This window comes from Cherax quadricarinatus, chromosome 73 (assembly GCF_038502225.1).
Source record: "Cherax quadricarinatus isolate ZL_2023a chromosome 73, ASM3850222v1, whole genome shotgun sequence".
Classification (NCBI taxonomy): Eukaryota; Metazoa; Arthropoda; class Malacostraca; order Decapoda; family Parastacidae; genus Cherax; species Cherax quadricarinatus.
Window position 1 is genome coordinate 9,090,960 of NC_091364.1, and position 24,276 is coordinate 9,115,235.

Here is a 24,276-nt window from a genome sequence, read left to right on the forward strand (position 1 = left end):
CCTCATCCTTCATAAATTCATCCGCCGACACGTCAACTCCCAAGTATCTGAAAACATTCACTTCTTCCATACTCCTCCTCCCCAATTTGATATCCAATTTTTCTTTATCTAAATCATTTGATACCCTCATCACCTTACTCTTTTCTATGTTCACTTTCAATTTTCTACTTTTACACACATTCTCAAACTCATCCACTAACCTTTGCAATTTTTCTTTAGAATCTCCCATAAGCACAGTATCATCAGCAAAAAGTAACTGTGTCAATTCCCATTTTGAATTTGATTCCCCATAATTTAATCCCACCCCTCTCCCGAACACCCTAGCATTTACTTCTTTTACAACCCCATCTATAAATATATTAAACAACCATGGTGACATTATATGTATATATACACACACACACACACACACTACTGTACTGTATAGCCTTGGCTGTGTTTGAAGGAGTCAGTTTATAGCTAATAACCTTGCTCCTTCAGTACTGTTGATCATCTTGACTGATTTCTGGCCATCAAAGTCTGTTCAGATCTTTACTAATGAAAATGACACCATGGAGTTTCATATTTCTTACACAGCAGTAATATCTTGATAATGTCTTGAACATTACTGTAAAATATCTTTATGCTGAAGAAGAGCTCTTGATCAAAGAATCTGGAACTACCCCCCCCCCTTCCCATTATGCAGGTGCTATATGATTCATTATGTGTTTAGCACTCCCCATAAATGTTATAATGCACTTTAGATATTTCAATCCATCTTGGACCATTATCAAGCCCATTAAGTCATAACCTGGAGTATACCTGAAGGGGGTTTTGGGGGTCAATGCCCCTGCAGCCTAGTCTGAGATCAGGCCTCATGGTGGATCAGGGTCTGATTAACCAGACTGTTACTGCTGGCTGCACACCAACTGACGTACGAACCACAGCCCGGCTGATCAGGTACTCGCTTTAGGTGCCCATCCAGTGCCTTCTTGAAGACAGCCAGGGGTCTATTAGTAATCCTCTTTAGGCATGCTGGGAGGCAACTGAACAGTCTTGAACCCCTCACATTTATTGTGTTGTCTCTGAGAGTACTCATGGTGCCCCTGCTTTTCATTGGGAGAATGTTGCATCTTCTGCCAAGTCTTTCACTCTCACAGGGAGTGATTTTCACATTCAAGTTTGGTACTAATCCCTCTAGGATTTTCCAAGTGTACATAATCATGTATCGCTCTTGCCTGCATTCCAGGGAATACAAATCAAGGGACTTCAACCATTTCCAGTAATTTAGGTGCTTTATCGTGCTTGTGTGTCATGAAAGTTCTTTGTTCACTCTCCAGGTCAGCAATTTTGCCTGCCTTGAAGGGGGCAGTTAGTGTATAGCAGTATTCCAGCCTAGAGAGAACAAGCGATTTGAAGAGAATCATCATGGGGTTGGCATCCCTAGTTTTGAAGGTTTTCAGTACCTGCCCTATCATTTTTCAAGCAGATGCGGTAGATACATTGCTGTGGTCTTTGTAGGTGAGATCCTCTAATGTTATCACTTCCAGGTCCTTTACAGTACTTTTTTGCTCTACTGTATGGTTAGATTATTATTATAATCAAAAAGAAGCGCTAAGCCACAAGGGCTATACAGCGCTGCAGGGTAGGGAAGGAAGCAAGGGAATTGGATGGCAGAAGGGAGGGGGGATGATCAGCAGGTTACAGAAAACAGCGGGGCAGGGGATAGTACGGGGGTAGAAGGTAGCAAGAGATTGAAGTAGAAAGGGCTGAAGGTATCAGAATTTGTGAAGTAAGTCAGTCGTTGTCAAAAAGTCAATGAGAGAGTCCGGATGAAAGGTGGGTCCATCAGCGAGAAGGGAAGGTAAAGAGAGAGCAGCGGAGCGAAGACGACGACAGAGGTAAATTCTGCGTGCTCGTTGATAAAGTGGGCAGTCCAACAGAATGTGGCTGACTGATAATGGAGCTTGGCAATTCTCACAGAGAGGAGCAAGACGCCTCTCCATGAGATATCCATGAGTAAGACGAGTATGGCCAATGCGAAGACGGGAGAGAGTAGTCTCCCAACCTCGACATTGATGATAAGAAGACGGCCAGTGACCTATACTCGGTTTAATAGACTGAAGTTTGTTGCCGAGCATAGTAGACCAACGTTGTTGCCAACGGGTGTGAAGGTGGGAAGATATTGCAGCAAAATAGTCCGTAAATGGAATACCTCTATAAGAAACTGGTAGGTCATGTACTGCTGACCGCGCAGCAGTGTCTGCCTGTTCATTGCCCTGTACGTCAACATGACCAGGGACCCAACAAAAAACAATATCTTTATGCTTGGTAAAGATGCGGCGTAGCCAAAGTTGGATACGGAGGACTAAGGGGTGAGGTGTATCAAATTTTTGTATAGCCTGTAAAGCACTAAGGGAGTCTGAGACAACCACAAAAGATGACACAGGCATAGATGCAATACGGATAAGTGCTGTAAGGATGGCATATAATTCAGCAGTAAAAATACTAGCCGAAGATAGTAAATGCCCTTGTACGATGCTGTCCGGAAACACTGCTGCGAATCCTACGCCGTCAGAAGACTTAGAGCCATCTGTGTACACAGCAATGGCATGAGAATGAGAGTGAAAGTGGTCAAGAAAAAGAGAGCGGGAAGCGACCGTAGACAGTTGGGCTTTTGAGCAAGGGAGGGAGAAAGAACAGACTCGAACAGCTGGAACTTCCCAGGGGGGTAGGGAAAAGTGAGATGCTACATGTACATAGAAAGGTGGTAGTTGAAGAGAAGACAAGAGCGAATGAAGGCGAAGAGAGAAGGGACGGAGTAAACAGGGGCGTCGAACAAATAAAGAATGTCTACTAATATCAGTGACCATTCTATAAATGGAAGGATTGCGGAGATCATGAGAGCGTACATAGTAGCGCAGGCAATGGGCATCACGGCGATCGGATAAGGATGGAACGTTCGCTTCTGCATAGAGGCTCTCGACAGGGGAAGAGCGGAAAGCACCAAGGCATAAACGTAATCCTTGGTGATGAATGGGGTTAAGGCTAGAGAGAGTAGCAGGAGATGCCGCTGAATAGATCTGGTCACCATAATCAAGTTTCGATAAAATAAGGGTGGAATGTAGGCGAAGGACGGTTCGACGATCAGCTCCCCACGAAAGATGAGCAAGGGTTTTAAGAAGGTTCAGCCGGCTGTGACAAGTTGCCTTCAGAGAGGTAATGTGAGGTTTCCAGGATAACCTACGATCAAAGAGAAGGCCCAGAAACTTGACTGTATCACGTTCAGGGATACGGGAGCCATAGAGGTACAAAGGATGATCGGAGATGACAGAGCGTCTAGTGAAAGTGATTTGGTGGGTTTTAGTGCTGGAAAATTTAAACCCACGTGTGGTGGCCCAATTGGAAACACGGTCGACTGCATGTTGGAGAGAAACTGTAAGGAGGTGACAATCAGCGCCTGCACAGGCAATAGCAAAGTCATCAACATAGAGTGATGACCAAATATTTGATGGAAGACTAGAGGCCAAATCATTAATAGCAAGGAGAAAAAGTGTTGTGCTCAGAACACATCCCTGGGGGACACCTTCAGCTTGGATAAAGTCCGGGGAGAGCACATTATTAACCCGAACACGGAAATGCCTGTCAGTTAAAAAGTTCTTAAGGAAGGATGGTAGATTGCCTCGAAGGCCTAAGGAGTGGGCTTGGGCTAAAATATTATACCTCCAAGTTGTGTCATATGCCTTCTCAAGGTCAAAAAATATGGCAATAACTGAGTGGTTATTCGCAAAGGCATTACGAACATACGTATCCAAGCGTAGTAAGGGGTCTATGGTAGAACGTCCCTTACGAAAGCCATATTGACGAGTGGAGAGACTGTTGTGTGTCTCTAAATACCACACTAAACGTCTATTTACTAGGCGTTCCATTACTTTGCAAACTGCACTGGTAAGAGCAATGGGACGATAGTGGGAGGTTTCATGTCCCGTAGTGCCTGGTTTGCGGAAAGGGAGAACAATGGCGGATTTCCACAGCTGTGGAAGAACTCCTTGTGACCAAATAAGATTGTAAAGGCATAATAGGACTGCAAGGGCTGACTGATGTAAATGTTGTAGCATACGAATATGAATGTCGTCGGGCCCAGCTGCCGATGATCGACAAGCTGAGAGTGTTGCCTCCAGTTCTTGAAGTGTAAAAGGCACATTATACTGTTCTTCTCTGAGAGAAGAAAAGTCCAAGGGTGCTAACTCTCTGGCAGACTTTGAGGAAAGAAATGAGGGGCATAGATGGTGTCCCTGAGAAATACGGACCAGATGATTGCCAATTTCATTGGCAACATCTAGTGGGTTTGCTATATCAACACCGGCAACCCGCAGAACAGGAGCAGGGTCAGGAGAATATTTACCACTCAGTTTTCGTACTTTTTTCCAGACTGCACTCATAGAAGAAGCAGAGGTGATGGTGGAGACAATCTCGCCAGCAAGTGCGTTTAGCGTCACGGATGACACGGCGAGCGATCGCACGCTTCTGTTTAAAATCAAGGAGTCGCTCTGTGGTTCTATTGTACCGGTACCTGCCCCATGCAGTGCGTTTCAAACGTACTGCACGAGCACAAGCAGGAGACCACCAAGGCACGCATTTCTGAGAATGCCTGCCCGAAGTTTGGGGTATAGAATGAGAAGCTGCGGTGAAAACGGAGGACGAGAAGAGGTGTAAAAGCTCATCGATGGAGGACGAAGAAGGAACCTCTTTAAAAACAGTCAGGTGTGAGTAAAGGTTCCAATTTGCCCGATTAAATTGCCAGCGTGGGGTGCGAAGAGGTGGCGAATATGAAGGGGAAGTAAGAATGATTGGGAAATGATCACTGTCATGTAAGTCCGGGAGAACAGACCAAGTGAAGTCTAATGCGGCGGAGGAAGAGCAAACTGAGAGATCGATGCAAGAGAGAGTATGAGTCCGAGGATCAAAATGGGTGTGAGTACCTGTATTTAAAACATGGAGGGGGTGGGTGGCAAGAAAAGCCTCTAACTGAATTCCACGGGAATCACAGTGAGACCCCCCCAGAGGAAATGGTGGGCATTAAAATCACCAAGTAACAGAATCGGTGGTGGTAATGACGAAACAAGGAAGGCAAAATCCGGAATAGATAATGCCCAAGAAGGAGAGAGATATAAAGAACAGAGCGTATACCACCTATGTAAGTGGATACGGGCTGCTGTGTAATGCAGCGAAGTATGAACAAATAGCTGATGGTACGGAATATCAGTGCGGAGAAGAAGGGCACTTTCATTAAAGGTCCCATCAGGAAAAGGATCTGAAGAATACAATAAATTATAGCCTGAGATGTGAGAAATAACAGCAGAGTGTAATTTTGGTTCCTGTAAGCAAACACCAACAGGGGCAAACTGGGAGAGTAACATCTGAAGCTCACCCCGATTACCCCTGAGGCCGCGTATATTCCACTGTAAAAAGGCCATGATTGGCAATGATAAAGATACTTGAAATCCGCAGGTAAGGGTTCCTACGGACTAGAAGGGTTAGAAAAGTCCACATGCGGAGGCAGTGGAAAATGTTCAAGCAGCAAAGGAACGGTGCGCTGTGAAGAAAGGAGTTGCGCAGATGGAGCAGAGGAGAGAGAAAGAGCGGAAGGTGGATCAGTGTCCATTGATGGTTTGGTTTCTGCAATATATTCAGAGATTGCTTCAAGTGTTTCGGAATTCAGAGATGTCGTATGGGAGACAATATTGGGAATGGTAGGGGGAGGATGAGTAAAGATTGGAACTGTATTGGACTGTACCAAGGTAAGGGGGGGCGAAAGGGTGGAGGGAACTGGAGAAGCGTGGCAGGGGACAGAAGAGACAGGAACCTGGGAGGTGGCAGAAGAGGAAGAAACTTGGGAGGGAACAGGGGAGGAAGGTACATTACGAGGAGGAGGGTGAACCTCTGCACTTGTAACTGAGCCAGTGAGAGGGGAAGAACTAGGGACAGAGACAGGGAGGGTAAAATGAGGAGGTGGAAGATGGGTAGGAGGTGTTACCGGACCTTTTTTTGACTTTTGAGAAGTAAGAGGGACGATTGGGAGGAGGTGTCGTACGAGGTCTCGTCGATACTGAGGCTTGTAAGAGAGAACTCGAAGAAGCGAGATTAGACTGAGGCGTTGAAGTAGGGACGTCTGAGCCGAGGACAGCAAAAGGATTAGATACAGGAGTGATTATGGGAGAGGTAACCACAGAGGTGGGTGTAGAAGATGGGATACCAGAAGTGGGGGGACGTTTTGAAACACGGGAATAAGAAACACGTGGGAGTCTCCCTTGGAGGCGGAGATGAGAAACTGCCATGGCATAAGGGAGACCTTCTGTCTCTTTGAGGTAACGGATTTCCCGCTCGTTTAAATAGACCTGACAACGGCGAGAGTACGAAGGGTGAGCCTCATGACAGTTAAGGCAAGAGGGAGATCGATTGCAAGACGTATTAGAATGGTCATCGGCACCACAGACTGGGCATTCGGCGATAGATCTGCAATATTTCGCTGGATGGCCAAATCGCCAGCAATTTCTACACTGTTGTGGTGTAGGGATCACCTTTCAAACTTGTAACCGATGTCCTGCTATATAAACTGAGGATGGGAGTTCTCGGCTGTCAAAAGTTAAACGAGCCACATTGCTAGGGTATCATCTCCGCCCACGGGCAGGAAGAACGTAAGTGTCTACCTTGAGGATTGGGAGATCTTGGAGTTCCAGCTGTTCTAGAATGTCGGTGCCACATGTCTGGAAATTTTGTTGAACTATGGTATGGGGCAGAATGACGGTACCACTACAAGAATTGAGGGAATGATGTTTTTCAAGGGTGACAGGAACAGTATCTATATGGGAAAGACGAGAGAGCTCACGAGCCTGGGTAGCATTCTGTACGGTAATGATGCACGTACCGCTCTTAAGAGCATGAAAAGAAATATCTTTACCAACATGGCGTAGGAGTGCCTTGCCAATACTATGGTCAGAAAGATAGGCAGTAGAGGAAGTTGGTCGTGAAGTGAAGAATTTAGTCCACTGTTCAGTCTGAAACTGAGCGTGGAAAGGTAGTGAAGGACGTGTCGATCGTTTCTGAGAAGAACGAGAAGGTGAAGGTGGAGAAGTATCATCAGCAGGTAATTGTCGTTGACGTTTAGGCGTGGGACCAGAGTTGGTCCGACGTGGAACGGGTCGGCGATTTGAAAATTGCCGCACCGTAGAGGGAGAGGCTGGAAGCATAGTCAGAGGAGAGCGAAGGTCTGATAAATCGAAGGAGTCAGTCGAGGCCTCAGTACCTGAAGCGGGTGAGGAAACAGCACCGGCAATAGGTACAGAGGCATGAGGAATGCCTGAAGAGTGGTCCAAAGACGAGGCGGGGTCAGAACGGGGTGCGGTATCAAGAAGGGGCCCGGGGGTACCAGGTTCATGGACTAGGGCTGCCATGGTTAGGTTACTTCTTTCTTTTTGTTTTTAAGAAAAAAAAAAGAAAGAAGAAAAGAAAATAAAAATAAAAAAAAGAAAAAAAAAGGGGGGACTGGGGAGGGATAGGTCCTAGGAGGAATGAAAGGGCCAGAAATCTCCCTCCGCGCCCAAGAGGACCTCAGCACCGCAAGTAGCGCAGATGCAGCATGGAACCCGTGCCATACCCTACCCATCATGCTAGTAAACTAACAATCCGGGATAGCAACCTCACATCTGCCGAGCTACCTCGGTGGACAAAAGAGAGGGCGGCCGGATATCCGCCACAAAGCATACCTCCTTCGGCCACCACCCCCGGAATCCGAAAGGTGGCTTCCAGAGATACACTCGTCGCCCGAAAGACACCCAAAGCTACTCCGGGATACCGGAGAGGGATCGGGACATCCCCAGGCGATCCAGATTCCACGGCAAACTACGCCACCGCTAAGAACCTCAACGGAATGGGATGGACCCCGGTAACCTTTCTCCTACCCAGGAACTAGCGCGCCTGTGGGAGAAATCCCAAAGGACAAAAAGAGGAAGGGCAAAAGGGAGGAGTGGGGAGGAGGAGGAGGAAAGGAAAAAGGGGAGGATGGGATAGGGGAGGGGAGATTGGGGGGTAATTAGGTTCAGTCTGAGGAAGAAGACCGATAGGTCTAATTCCTCAGACCAAGAGCCTCTTCACCACGCCAAGGAGCCCCCCTTGAAGAGGTGTATGGTTAGAATTTGTTGTATACCCTGATATAGTTTTAATTTCCTCAGGTTTTCCATATCTTAGTTGAAATTTCTCTTCATTGAACTTCATATTGTTTTGAGTGGCCCATTTGAAAGATTTGGTTAAAGTCTGCTTGGAGTCTTGTGGTGTCTTTGATGGAGGACACTGTCATGGCAATTCGGGTGTCATCCACAAAGGAAGACACAGAGCTATGGCTCACATCTCTATGTCAGATATGAGGATGAGGAATAGGATGGAAGTGAGTACTGTGCCTTGTGGAACAGAGCTTTTCACTGTAGCTGCCTCAGACTTTACTCTGTTTACTATTTCTCTTTGTGTTCCATTTGTTAGGAAGTTATAGATCCATCTACCAACTTTTCCTGTTATTCTTTTATCACACATTTTGTGCACTATTACACTGTGGTTGCACCTGTCAGATATGAGGATGAGGAATAGGATGGAAGTGAGTACTGTGCCTTGTGGAACAGAGCTTTTCACTGTAGCTGCCTCAGACTTTACTCTGTTTACTATTTCTCTTTGTGTTCCATTTGTTAGGAAGTTATAGATCCATCTACCAACTTTTCCTGTTATTCTTTTATCACACATTTTGTGCACTATTACACTGTGGTTGCACCTGTCAAAGGCTTTGCAATGTCTGTGTATACTACATCTGCATTTTGTTTATCCTCTATCGCATCAGAACCTTGTCATAGTGGTCCAGCAGTTGGGACAGGCAGGAGCAACCTGCTCTAAACCTGGGTTGTGTAACTGATGGGCATCTAGGTGGCTGGCAATCTTGCTTCTTAGAATCTTTTCAAAGATTTTATGATATGGGATGGTAGTGGTATCGGTCTGTAGTTCTTTGCAATGGCTTTACTGCCACCTTTGTAGAGTGGGGCTATGTCTGTTGTTTTTATTGAGTGTGGGATGACCTGTGTCCATGCTCCCTCTCCATAGAATGCTGAAGGTACGTGACGGGGGCTTCTTGCAGTTGTTGATGAACACGGAGTTCCACGAGTCTGGGCCTGGGGCAGTGTGCATGGGCATATCATTTATTGCCTTTTCAAAGTCTTGTGGTGTTGGGATAATATCAGAGATTTTTGAGACTGCCAAATTTTGGGTCTCATTCATAAAGAATTCAGTTAGATTGTCGACCCTTAGTCTGGGTAACGGCTCACTGAACACCGAGTCGTATTGGGACTTTAGTACAGTATCTCACTCATTTCTTTTGCTGTCATCTGTGTATGTCCCTTCTTGCCTAAGCAGGGGCCCAATACTGGATGTTGTTTTACCCTTAGATATGGAAGTCATTTTTTTTTTTTTCAATTTTCTTTATGGCTTTTAGTTCTTCCTGAGATTCTTGTCTCCTGTAAGATTCCTTAAGCTTAAGTTCAATATTTGTTATTTCTCTGACCAGTGCCTCCCTTCATATTTCAGATATATTGGCCCCTCTCAGCAGCTCTGTGATCCTTCGCCTTCATCTGTATAGGGAGCATCTCTCTCTTTCTAGTTTACATCTTCTCTTTCTTAACGAATGGAATGTGCCTTGAGCAAAACTCAAGAACCACAGAGTGTTGTTTAGGATATCTTCCCAGCTTGTTTCATTTAGAACATGGTTGACTTGTTCCCATTATATGTTTTTGTTATTCAAGTTGAATTTTGTGAAGACACCCTCATGACTGATCACATTTTTCTGGTCAGGAGCCCTGTGCATACATGTCTGTACCTTTATTATGTTGTGATCTGTATTGTCTTTGATATGGTTATATTACGTATCAGATTGTCGTTGTTAGTGAAGCAACCTGCTGATGATCCAGGCTGGATCAAATCACCATTTAACCCCTTGACTGTCACAACCCCCAATCCTGAGGTGTCTCCTGATGTCACCAAAAAAAAAATAAAAAAAAATCTTATGAAATGATAAAGAATCTTTTCCAGATTGTAATGACACCAAAAAAAAATGAAATTTGATGGAAAACTGATGGAATTACGCTCTCGCAAAGTTAGCGACCTCAGTGATATTTACAAATCAGCAATTTCACCCACTTTGAGCCCTTTTTTCAGCTAATTCCATTGTTCCAGTCATAGCTATTTCTTTAGAACTCTGTTTTTTCTATCTATTGAGTACAAGAAACTGCCCATTTACCAATTTCAACTACCCAATAACGCAGTCAGAAATTTGCAATTTGGCCAATTTCACGTAATTTAAAATATATGACAATTTCAAAATAAGGTCCAGAATGAACAATGCAGACATTCCTGGCTCTAAAATAACTTTCTTTGTTCATCAGTCACGTCTCCAGGCCCCTCTGATATTACTCTTGCTTTGTATTTCGAATTTTTATTCAAACAAAAAATAGAAGATTTACTGTTATGCAGAATACTGGAATACTGTAATAATTGTACAAATAATGTCAACCCATTCATGACTGCATATTAGAATGGCTACTTGGACATTTATTGGACAATGACTTCATTTGTTTACTTTTGAACATCGGCAAAAATCAAACATTTCCCCTACTTTGAGCTCCATTTCCAGGTTCTTTTTATAGTAAAACCAATCAAGATCACCTCTATTTCTATAATATGTTTTCCATTCTATCAAATGAAACCAAGAAAATGATAATACAACCATAAATACTATACAAAAATAGACCACAAAGTCGGCATTTTAATTAAAAAAATGGTCAGTTTTTTTTTTCTCATTATGCACTGCGTGCTGCAGGATTTTATTTATATGGTGCACACTGACTACACAGACCCATTCTCTCACATGTGGGCCTACCAGCTTTCTCCGGCTTGATTTGAAACCGCTTGAATTTATGAGTATCTATACGTCAAACACGGTGGCTTGTAAGATGTATATATACAACCGAAACAGTCAAAGGGTTAATGTTCCCTCTCCAAATTGCACATTAATTGAGAACTGTTTCAGCCTCATCATTGTGATTTATACTTCATGGCAAAGCTCTTTGGCTCTGGCTTGAATATTACCTGTATTGATTTACTATACAATACAGGCAAGGCCTGCTTTACAGAGCTTCACTTTACAGAACTTCGCTAATGCTGCAGTTTTCAGTTATATCCATTCTTCATTCAGACTTCCTACAATAAATATTTTCACCACTCACTACAAAGTACTGTATATGCATCTTTTAGGCCTAGCTCTACTGTTCACTTAATATATGATAGTGTAACCATGTTATCAGGCTTTTATATGCATTTGAAAGTGAAAAAAGGCTATGTTTCACCTAACAGTGATTTTCACTTTACAGCAGTAACCCTGAACCTAACCTGCTGTATAAGTGGGGCCTGCTTGTATAAGCAAATTACATAGTTATTTCATTTTAAATATGAAATAATGTATTACGTCAGTGTAGCTGCTCACCTGTGAACTCTGTATTGGAGCGAAGATCTTCCAGTACCTCTGGTTTAAGCTTGCTGTTTTGCTTTCCCATGGTTGCACGAGTGACCTCTTGAATATGCTACCTCACCTAACACTCCTCACCTTGACAGCTCTGAAAGAAGAAACAAAAATGTGAATCTACATACAATATTAACATCTGCTATTAAATTAAAATTAGTTTTTTACAAATTTACAAAAGTATTCATATCATTATGTACATTATTCATCATCCCAATGTGTACAGTATACTGCAGCCATATGTAATTTACAGTAATTAATATAATGCATGTCAGTGATTTCATCCTGTAACTGTTCTGCATTATTCCTCACATTTCTTATAACATTAACTTTCAGCACTCTTTAGATTTATTTCAATTAAGGGATTCTCATTTATTTAATACTTCAGCCCTCTGTATAATGGAGTAACAGGAAGTGAGAGTGTGTGAGAGTGAATGTATGTATGTATGTATGTATGTGTGTGTGTGTGTGTGTGTGTGTGTGTGTGTGTGTCTGTGTGTGTGTGTGTGTGTGTCTGTGTGTGTGTGTGTGTGTGTCTGTGTGTGTGTGTGTGTCTGTGTGTGTGTGTGTGTGTGTGTGTCTGTGTGTGTGTGTCTGTGTGTGTGTGTCTGTGTGTGTGTGTGTGTGTGTGTGTGTGTGTGTGTGTGTGTGTGTGTGTGTGTGTGTGTGTCTGTGTGTGTGTGTGTGTGTGTGGGGGGGGGGAGAGGGGGGATGACAACCAAAGTGAATAGAGCTGAGATTGTTTTGCCATGATAGTAACAATAATCAACAAGCATTTTTGCCAAACTGACTGACCCAGCAGATTTTGTTCTGTATTTCTGAAGTCTATTACATGGGGTCTGCTATATAGAGGGTTTATGTAGTATTTCTACTGTTACCTCTGAGTATTATGATTATTTGTTTTTATTTACATGCTTAGTGTCAATAGTTACAAATTTACTGAAGTCAACAAAATTAATGAGAAATTGGGAAATATTTGTCAAATTCTACATCAGGCAGTGTTTGATATAAAAGGAAAAAAATACACAGCATTTGGTAATTTTTCATTACTAGAAGGTAGATAATTCAACTTCTACAAGTATTTAGGGTTAAATTTATAATCATGCCTTTGCCAGATTTTCCATCAATTTCAACTTTGTACTACTCTCTAACCTATCCATGCCTCTCCTTTGGTAGCTGTGCATGGAGATCAATAACAGCTAATCATTTTAAACCTGTTACTACTCAGCAAAAACAACTCTTGGTATAATCACTCATTCAGGTTCCAGGCAACCCCCCCTCTTCACACACACATGCACACCCACCCACACATGCACATCTACACCCACACACATGTGTACCCCCCTCACCCACATGCACACACCTTATTCAAAAGTTTATTTGCTGTTGAGTAGACTTCAGGATGTACATGTTTATAGAGGGGCCACAGATATATCAGATCACTTTCTAGTTGTAGCTACACTGAGAGTAAAAGGTAGATGGGATACAAGGAGAATAGAAGCATCAGGGAAGAGAGAGGTGAAGGTTTATAAACTAAAAGAGGAGGCAGTTAGGGTAAGATATAAACAGCTATTGGAGGATAGATGGGCTAATGAGAGCATAGGCAATGGGGTCGAAGAGGTATGGGGTAGGTTTAAAAATGTAGTGTTAGAGTGTTCAGCAGAAGTTTGTGGTTACAGGAAAGTGGGTGCGGGAGGGAAGAGGAGTGATTGGTGGAATGATGATGTAAAGAGAGTAGTAAGGGAGAAAAAGTTAGCATATGAGAAGTTTTTACAAAGTAGAAGTGATGCAAGGAGGGAAGAGTATATGGAGAAAAAGAGAGAGGTTAAGAGAGTGGTGAAGCAATGTAAAAAGAGAGCAAATGAGAGAGTGGGTGAGATGTTATCAACAAATTTTGTTGAAAATAAGAAAAAGTTTTGGAGTGAGATTAACAAGTTAAGAAAGCCTAGAGAACAAATGGATTTGTCAGTTAAAAATAGGAGAGGAGAGTTATTAAATGGAGAGTTAGAGGTATTGGGAAGATGGAGGGAATATTTTGAGGAATTGTTAAATGTTGATGAAGATAGGGAAGCTGTGATTTCGTGTATAGGGCAAGGAGGAATAACATCTTGTAGGAGTGAGGAAGAGCCAGTTGTGAGTGTGGGGGAAGTTTGTGAGGCAGTAGGTAAAATGAAAGGGGGTAAGGCAGCCGGGATTGATGGGATAAAGATAGAAATGTTAAAAGCAGGTGGGGATATAGTTTTGGAGTGGTTGGTGCAATTATTTAATAAATGTATGGAAGAGGGTAAGGTACCTAGGGATTGGCAGAGAGCATGCATAGTTCCTTTGTATAAAGGCAAAGGGGATAAAAGAGAGTGCAAAAATTGTAGGGGGATAAGTCTGCTGAGTATACCTGGTAAAGTGTATGGTAGAGTTATTATTGAAAGAATTAAGAGTAAGACGGAGAATAGGATAGCAGATGAACAAGGAGGCTTTAGGAAAGGTAGGGGGTGTGTGGACCAGGTGTTTACATTGAAACATATAAGTGAACAGTATTTAGATAAGGCTAAAGAGGTCTTTGTGGCATTTATGGATTTGGAAAAGGCGTATGACAGGGTGGATAGGGGGGCAATGTGGCAGATGTTGCAAGTGTATGGTGTAGGAGGTAGGTTACTGAAAGCAGTGAAGAGTTTTTACGAGGATAGTGAGGCTCAAGTTAGAGTATGTAGGAAAGAGGGAAATTATTTCCCAGTAAAAGTAGGCCTTAGACAAGGATGTGTGATGTCACCGTGGTTGTTTAATATATTTATAGATGGGGTTGTAAGAGAAGTAAATGTGAGGGTCTTGACAAGAGGCGTGGAGTTAAAAGATAAAGAATCACACACAAAGTGAGAGTTGTCACAGCTGCTCTTTGCTGATGACACTGTGCTCTTGGGAGATTCTGAAGAGAAGTTGCAGAGATTGGTGGATGAATTTGGTAGGGTGTGCAAAAGAAGAAAATTAAAGGTGAATACAGGAAAGAGTAAGGTTATGAGGATAACAAAAAGATTAGGTGATGAAAGATTGAATATCAGATTGGAGGGAGAGAGTATGGAGGAGGTGAATGTATTCAGATATTTGGGAGTGGACGTGTCAGCGGATGGGTCTATGAAAGATGAGGTGAATCATAGAATTGATGAGGGAAAAAGAGTGAGTGGTGCACTTAGGAGTCTGTGGAGACAAAGAACTTTGTCCTTGGAGGCAAAGAGGGGAATGTATGAGAGTATAGTTTTACCAATGCTCTTATATGGGTGTGAAGCATGGGTGATGAATGTTGCAGCGAGGAGAAGGCTGGAGGCAGTGGAGATGTCATGTCTGAGGGCAATGTGTGGTGTGAATATAATGCAGAGAATTCGTAGTTTGGAAGTTAGGAGGAGGTGCGGGATTACCAAAACTGTTGTCCAGAGGGCTGAGGAAGGGTTGTTGAGGTGGTTCGGACATGTAGAGAGAATGGAGCGAAACAGAATAACTTCAAGAGTGTATCAGTCTGTAGTGGAAGGAAGGCGGGGTAGGGGTCGGCCTAGGAAAGGTTGGAGAGAGGGGGTAAAGGAGGTTTTGTGTGCGAGGGGCTTGGACTTCCAGCAGGTATGCATGAGCGTGTTTGATAGGAGTGAATGGAGACAAATGGTTTTTAATACTTGACGTGCTGTTGGAGTGTGAGCAAAGTAACATTTATGAAGGGGTTCAGGGAAACCGGCAGGCCGGACTTGAGTCCTGGAGATGGGAAGTACAGTGCCAGCACTCTGAAGGAGGGGTGTTAATGTTGCAGTTTAAAAACTGTAGTGTAAAGCACCCTTCTGGCAAGACAGTGATGGAGTGAATGATGGTGAAAGTTTTTCTTTTTCGGGCCACCCTGCCTTGGTAGGAATCGGCCAGTGTGATAAAAAAAAAAAAAAAAAAATATATTCTTACTTTCTATTATGCATGCTATGTCTGCAAGACCCTCAACTCAAACATTAACCCAGAGCTTAAATCATATCTGGAGAGCTGAAAAAGAACACATGGATACTCACTGCCCGAAAATGTCAAAAGTTCCCCATCTCCCAACAGCTTTACTGTGGTAATATCATTAAGAAGTACCTATTAAATCTGACATCAATGTAACATAAATTAGCTTTGCAAATTATGGTGCTATGTCATCAGCACCTCTACTCAATCACTCCATAAAATCCAGATCACTGAACCAATGGAAATACTGTGCAATTTATTTGCAATGGACCATTTGTTATTCTCAACCTCTCGTAGTACAGTGGACCCCCGGTATTCGATGGCATCGGTATTCGATAAATCCGGTATTCGATGCATTATATCGCAAAAATTTTTCCTCGGTATTCAATTGAAAACCCGGTATTCGATACGATTCGTACAAGACCTGTCCACGTGTGGCCTGAACTGCCCCTTGTGTGCCAGTGTTTACAAGCCAGCCAGTGTGCGCGCATCTAAGGATACATTCAGTACATTTCATATTATCACTGTGTTTGGTGCTTGTTTCTGCAAAATAAGTCACCATGGGCCCCAAGAAAGCTTCTAGTGCCAACCCTGTGGTAAAAAGGGTGAGAATTAGTATGGAAATTAAGAAAGATTTTGAAGGGTTTGGGGCTAACCCTGAGAAGCCTATGCCATTTGTGGAATACATTGTGCCTACTTCAAAAATTAAGGAAATGTGTGCACAGTGGGTTGAAGTGCAAACCTTTATGGATGAAAATCACCCTAACACAGCTATTACAATGACAATGTTGTGGCCCATTTTAGACAAATCGTAAAGGAACGGGAGGTACAGAGCTCTATGGACAGATTTGTTGTGTGACAGAGGTCCAGCGACTCTCAAGCTGGTCCTAGTGGCATTAAAAGAAGAAGGGAAGTAACCCTGGAAAAGGACTTGCTACCTCAAGTCCTAATGGAAGGGGATTCCCCTTCTAAACACTAACACCTCTCCCCTCCTTCCATCCCATCAATCATCACCAGATCTTCATTAAAGGTAAGTGTCAATTATTTTATTGTTGTTGTAATTATTCTATTGCATTAAACTTAATATTTCATGTAGTAAAATTTTTTTTTCATACTTTTGGGTGTCTTGCACGGATTAATTTGATTTTCATTATTTCTTATGAGGAAAATTGATTCGGTTTTCGATATTATCAGTATTCGATGAGCTCTCAGGAATGGATTAATATCGAATACTGGGGGTCCACTGTACTTGTTACTGTTGTCAATTACACAAGCTGTACTGATACCCTGTCTTATATAATATGCTAGGTCTAGATTTGAGTAGTATGTAAGCCTTATGATTAGTCTGCCTGAAATGCATTGCACTGCATAATTAGTGACTTCTTCTGTTTCTTGAGCTCAGTCAATAGAATGGGAGGCATACTAGCAAAATATCTAAGAATTTTATTAAATGGAGTAATGGAATCAACTTAGAATAGGACTCAAAGTCAGGAAAATCGCTGCTGCATAAATTGCGCCCAGGCTGCTAACTTTGCACCTGTGCAAGTCCCTAAGTTTTCCATTAAATTTCATACCTTCAGAAAGAGATTCTCTACCATTTCAGATTTTCTTTTTGAAGTGGACACTGGGAGCAATATTTATTTTGAGGGGTCTGGGCAGTGAAAGGGTTAAGATAGTATATAGAGTTACTTAAGAATGACTACAATCATACAGATACTCTTCACCTTCACTGCTGTACTTGAAGCCAAATTTCTTCTATTACAACTCCTCCTGCCTTCACTGCTGGCTCAATCCTGAAAAATAAATTTTTATATTAACACAGTGAAAGTATGGCATCATTCATAGTATAGTACCATAAATGTAATAGGTCAGTTATGAACTTATAGCAAAAAACTAAATCTGTGAATGTGTATGGTAGTGAAAGCTTCTTATCCAAGGAATTGGAACTGACCTCCCTTTCCTTGGATCAAACCCAATTGTCACCTGTTTCCCCAGGCACTGTATAACCTTTAAGGGTTTAGTGCTCTTCTCCCTTCCCCTTATGAATGAAATAATAATGTGAATACATATAACAAGTAGTATTTTTACATTTACTGTAATGCACCTGGGAATCTAGCATAATATAATAATTTTGTTGAGCTATTTATTGAACGTGTGTTGATCCAATACAGATTACAAGAAATAATTGTTTATCAGTGCTATAAATAAAAAGAAGTTGGATGTCCTACCACTGAGTGTTACAAAATTAAATGAGATGACAGAGTTTGAATATGAAGGAGTTAAAGGAATTAAGTTAGGAGTATCTGCAAGAACCAGTTAAGGGAGTGCTGGTAATGCTGAAGGAAAACAAAGTCTACAAACCTTCAAGAACTGTGTGCTTTAGAATACAAGTGCAATGGGAGAAGTTGTTCTTCAACTCTATACATCCTTGGTTAGGCCTCATTTAGATTATGCTGCACAGTTTTGGTCACCTTATTACAGAATGGATATAAATTCTCTGGAAAATGTACAAAGGAGGATGACAAAGTTGATCCCATGTATCAGAAACCTTCCCTATGAGGATAGACTAAGGGCCCTGAATCTGCACTCTCTAGAAAGACGTAGAATTAGGGGGGATATGATTGAGGTGTATAAATGGAAGACAGGAATAAATAAAGGGGATGTAAATAGTGTGCTGAAAATATCTAGCCTAGACAGGACTCGCAGCAATGGTTTTAAGTTGGAAAAATTCAGATTCAGGAAGGATATAGGAAAGTACTGGTTTGGTAATAGAGTTGTGGATGAGTGGAACAAACTCCCAAGTACCGTTATAGAGGCCAGAACGTTGTGTAGCTTTAAAAATAGGTTGGATAAATACATGAGTGGATGTGGGTGGGTGTGAGTTAGACCTGATAGCTTGTGCTACCAGGTCGGTTGCCGTGTTCCTCCCTTAAGTCAATGTGACCTGACCTGACTAGGTTGGGTGCATTGGCTTAAGCCGGTAGGAGACTTGGACCTGCCTCGCATGGGCCAGTAGGCCTTCTGCAGTGTTCCTTCGTTCTTATGTTCTTATATATACACCTGGAAGTGAATGGAGTGCAAAGATGAGAAAGATTTTATTTTACACAAATTTTACTGGCAAGAGCTATCTTACCTTGGCTCATTTCAAAGTCCAGCCCTAAGTTATACTACTGCCCCCCCACCCAGGATGCCACCCACAACCCTAGCTCTGCCTTATTGCTAGGTGAACAGGGGCAGCAGGTGTAAGGAAACATGCCCAATGTTTCCACCTATGCCAGGGATTGAACCATGGACACCAGTGCGTGAGCTGAGTGCACTGCCAACTGAGCAGCTAAGTTGCTAAAATCTGTAAGGTTTAAGGAAAATGAGGCTCAAGGATGGAGGAGAGGAAAAGAATTTTCTAGTAAAAGTAGGCCTAGACAGGGATATTTGATATTGTTATGGTTGTTTAATGTATTTATAGATGGAATTTTAAATTAAATGAATGCCAGTGTGTTGGAGAGGTGTGAACCTAAAAGACTGCAAGAGCTGTAAAAGTCATTTTTTTGGCTGATGATACGATGTTTGTGGAAGATAAAAAAAAAAATTGCAGAGGATAGATGTGTGTGAATAATAAATGATTAAAAAGTAAAGTAATGAGAAGAGGAATTTATCTCAACACTGAAAGATTGGACATCATATTGGAGGATGTATGGAGGAAGTGCATGTATTTAGACATGGGTAGTTAGGGGTGGATGTATCAGCTGATGAAAGATGAGGCAAATCACAGAGTAAGGAGAGAAGGTAGATGGAGTGTAAAGTTTGTGGGATGAATGAAGCCTGCCAATGGATATAAGTTTGTCAATAGAGGGAGTGGAAACTAGCAATTTTTGGGATTTGATGTGCTAATAGTAAGACCACAGTAAATCTATGAAGGAATTTATGAAAACCAGTTAGCTAAGACGAGTTCAGGGTTCAGGAGGTGGGAAGTACAGCCCTTGTAGGAGGAAGGATGTTACAGTTCAGTGGATCCTTTGAATTGTGAAGTCCATGCAATTCTGTAGCAACAGCAAGAAAATGAATTATGGTAAATGTGTTTTCCTTCTTTGAGTCACCCTGCCTAGGTAGGAATTAAATGATGTGCTAAAAATACCCTACATATAATTTTCAGTAATATAATGTTCTGTACTTACTTCTTGTGCATTCTGAAAACCACAATATTATCACACTCGTTATATCTGGGTGTATGCCATGGCTCTCTATTTTTTCAGATTTTTTTGTAAAAAAAAAAATCATAAAATAAAATGACTGCTACTGATAGGTCAAAAAAATTCCCTTGGCACACAAATACATGGTCAATAAACTAATTACAAGAATAAAACTTCAATTATTTTTATTACTGGAAAAAACACAAGGTTTATATAAGTTTATATTCCAACAAGGCTGGTGCAACCCAAATACAATTAAAAATGTGTGACTAGATCAGTAATAATGAGCTTTAATGGCACCGTAATAAATATTAAATCCTGCATCAATGAGGAAGAAACCTAGTGATGGAAACATTCTTAAAATATGTCCTAAGAGTATGATTTTTTTTAATTTATTAAAATTTTCTTAAAAATGAGATTAGAATTTTTTCTAATCAAATATATAAATTAACTGGGTAGGTCAGAGTTCTCAACAGTGTTTTGTGATACTCACATTACATTTGCCTCTAATATTTTGTCATCCTACAAGTATCAGTGACAGATGTTCTAACACAAGATAACCAATAAAATGAAAATTAATTTTACTAGAGTATTTATCACTGAAATGTCAAACACTTTATATACACATACCTTATTTTACTTTTTAAATATCAGTAATAGTACTATTAATATCAACTGTATACAACTGCTATACTATTGCAACAACAGAATTTTCAAGTACATTACTACATACAAATAAAATCCACAAAATAACGAATGTTACATAAACTGATATTGATGAAACTTTACTGTTATAATATAGCAAAGGCTAATCAGTAGTACTTTACATAGTATTTGTTTACATAACTTTTCTTAAGACACACTATAATTTATTATAGCTACAGATTACATAATTTTTATTTTTTTGAAAATTACATTAAGAAAATTCTCAAAATATTGACTGGTTAAACCATAATTACTACTGTATTATACAATGGTGTACTGTATCTGTTAAAAATTGTTAATTCTAGCAAACAATTAGATATAGAAAAATTTCATTACATATTTTTAACAAACAGGAATAGCAGACAAAACTTTTAATGTACTGTATAATGTATAAGATTCATAAAGCAATATTTACAAATTTCAAAAAACCACATTTTAGTAAATCTCCTTTTTTAAGGCATAAATGGCACTTAAATCTCTCTTGCTGTTGCTCAGTCCATGGTACATTATGTACATTGTTTGTAAACTTTGGTTTCTCTTTTTGTATCTATGTAAATTATAGTACGTACTGTTTAATGACAAATCATGTGTTCAACCCTTTATGTAAATTATAGTACTATTCAATGACTTAGATTATGCATTCAACTGTTTATATAAATTACAGTACTGTTCAATGACTTAGATCATGTATTCAATTATTTATGGTCAATGACAACCCTACTTTTTAAAGTACTTATTAAAATCATATTAAATGTAGTAGTCTACTTACCTAAATTTATCACATGAAGTTGGAGTATTATAGTTTAATACTATGACACCTTTTCATCATTTAAATGTATATTATAAAGGCAGAATTCTTAACGAAGTCTTTTTAATGCTTTACAAACCTTCCATAAAATTTAATTAACAGTCATCTATTTTCTTAATATAACTGAAATGTTTCTGCTGAGAGTATTTTTTTCATATGCCTGACTCCAGGTACAGCCAAGTCTCCTCACTTCTGTTAAATGTAATGTGAACAGCTATTTTGGCTACCAATACCAGACAGGAAAATAATCTTTATTACTGCCTCATTTCAGACTCATAACTCCTCATCGCATCACTGACATGAATAAGACAAGATTGGGTTGCAGCTCTGTCTACGGGTGAGAAGGAATATGGTCTGAAGGATATTCAATGCTACAGTTTCATTCATACCAATAGCGACAATGAACACTTAAATAGGTTCTTAACAAAACTATTCTAGTGTACATACAGAATATTCTTTTGAGCTAATGGCTCTTCACCACAGGCTTCATCATAATTAATACCTAAGCACTTATTATCCAAAGAATGCCAGGCTGAAAACATTCTTTAAAACTCTGATGTTTATGGCAATAACCCACATCAGTCTTGTGGAGAGATCAGCACTTGTAAACCTTTCACGACTGCATTACTACCTTATCTGAAAAATTACATGTGTAGCTGTATAATACATAACACTCAAGTCACTGATCTCAACACTGGCTTAACTCTTGCAGATTTATATACGAAAATCAGGATAAAAGTGTTACAAGCATGGCACAGTCCCTTATCCTACAATGATATTTACAGGTATTACCATTTGTGCAGATTGTCTACTACAAGTTGAGCCAAGCAAAGCAAAAAAAAAAAAAAAGTAGAAATGACTTGGACATGAACCTCTCTCTTCAGTTATATTTAATACATAAGAAAAGAAGACAGAGCTCTTTATAAGCCAAATCTTTAAATATATTTAACAAGTTGTACAAACAAAACAGGAACAAACTAATTACATAGCTTCTGTTTAATTTTGTTACAAGACTCTTTTCAATATTAATGATGTACTAAGAAGCCCATAAGAAATAGAGCTTATAATTAAATGACATAAATATGACTACAGTATTTTCAACCTAGAGACCCAAGCTTTCTCTATGGCAATGTCTTAGGTCATGTAAATCTGGGGTCACACTCACAAGACACAGTTTGAGATGCTTTCACACACCACAAGAACAACTATATCACAGAAGGGTGGGGAGACGGTGTTAAATTAGTCTTCAGCAAAGAACAAAGATTGTGCATGACAGTATTCAAACAGCCATTACTTAAAACCTGTCTGTCAAGAAGAACATGTGATTCTTTATGTGCCACTTTGTCTACAATTTGGATTGATTAAAGAATAAAAATGTCTCAAGTGAAACAGGAATGTGAGAAAATTGCCTCAAGAGACAGAGGACAAGGAAAATGTTCCAAGAGAAAGAGGAATGCGAGAAAATTCTTAAGAACTGATCTGTAACTGGAGGAAGCATAAGACAAATTAAATTGTTCGACTTAATACGTACACAAGTCTCATCCTTAATGAGTGCACAAGAGTGAAACCAGATGCCAATGCAAGTCTTCCTCACATCATACAAGGGGACACTAATATACTGGAATGCTTGTGTTATGATCATCCATACAAAATCTTTGCAGAAACCCTTCCCCCTCCCATAGTGGATAATTTTATGAACATTCATTTATTATGCCAAAGAAAAAGTACTTAAAGGAAGCAAAATAGTAAAGTAACAATATGGCATACTGCAACTGACCCCCAATGATACAAAGTACCTGTCCCATGCTGTATAACAGTGCAGTATCTGCCATATTCTATGACAATCTTATTTTCAAAAAATTATATATTTCCAGTACTGTGCTTCTTTTTGTTTAAATTTTTGAAGATGCATCACAGCAAATTGGCAAAGCTTATCTCTTCAAAAAACTTAAAATACTAATAAGAATATTTTAATTAATAGTCTTATATTAGTTTCTGGTTTATTTCCAGAAAACATCCAGTACTTTTGAGAAGGCAGAAAAGCTTTGCTAAATTACTTTATTAGATTAAAATTTTAAAGTATACCCAGTGAGTTTTTCATCATTCATTAAAGATGAAATGCCACCTTACACTTTCTTCAATCTTGAAAATGCAAATGTACCTTTCATTGCTTGGTAAAACAACTTTTCAACTTTTTTCCTAAAAATTCTCAGTATAAATTTTACATTAACTCCCATAATAATAATACATATCAGATTTAAAATGCCACCCACACTCTTAAGTTTTCATCACATTAGTTCTTTTAAATTACAACTCTAAATATCATCTAAATTAAGATATACAGCAGAATATTGACTTTGTTTTAGACCTGCCATTCTTATAACATTTACAATGTACTATTCATCACTTGCAAAATTAAACCAAGAACAGGAATTTAGAAATGAAATAAGATTGACATTGTTAAAATAAGAAAAGAATATTGCAGGTCAAAAACTTTTTTTTTTTTACACAAGGTCTGCTGTGGGCTGCATATCTATTAGGACAAACATAACAAGAAGAAGGAATGAAAATAAACATACACATACATAATACACAAAGAAGCACAACAGGCTGTCAAGTCTGGTCTCCATAGGATTTATCTACCAATGTTATCCCATCAGATTTTAAATCAGACTATAATCTTGGATTCATGAAGAATAAAAGTTACAATACGATGGCTGGAACAGTGCACAATTAACGCATAATTTGGAGAGGAAGCTAAAGATGATGTAACAATTGTCCAAGACGAACCAAAACATTATCACAAGTTTCCTCTCCAAACTGTGTTACTTATGAAGCTCAGATTCATCCCAAAATCAAGAAAAAAAAATCACTGACAATAACATCACAAAATCAACATAATCATGACCTTACAGGCAAACATCACTGTCTCTTAAAAAAATTATTTTACATTAGTGAAAACTACAGAGAAACTGAACATTTAATAGTGCCATTTACAAGTAAATTTGCAAATAATGAAAATC

The 24,276-nt window shown here is 40.1% G+C and overlaps 1 protein-coding gene across 2 annotated transcripts in view; it reads right to left on the minus strand.

Moving 5' to 3' along the window:
* The window catches only part of Nca (neurocalcin homolog), a 120,735-nt gene extending 103,298 nt beyond the window's left edge, over positions 1-17,437 (minus strand). For both annotated transcript variants that reach the window (XM_070100597.1, XM_070100596.1), the window contains exons 1-2: positions 17,278-17,437; positions 11,552-11,681 (exon numbers count right to left, since the gene is read on the minus strand). In XM_070100597.1, the coding sequence (XP_069956698.1) occupies positions 11,552-11,621 (70 nt within the window). In that variant the 5' untranslated portion in view covers positions 11,622-11,681; positions 17,278-17,437. The remainder of the gene's footprint in view (positions 1-11,551; positions 11,682-17,277) is intronic.
* Between the last annotated feature and the right edge of the window lie 6,839 nt (positions 17,438-24,276).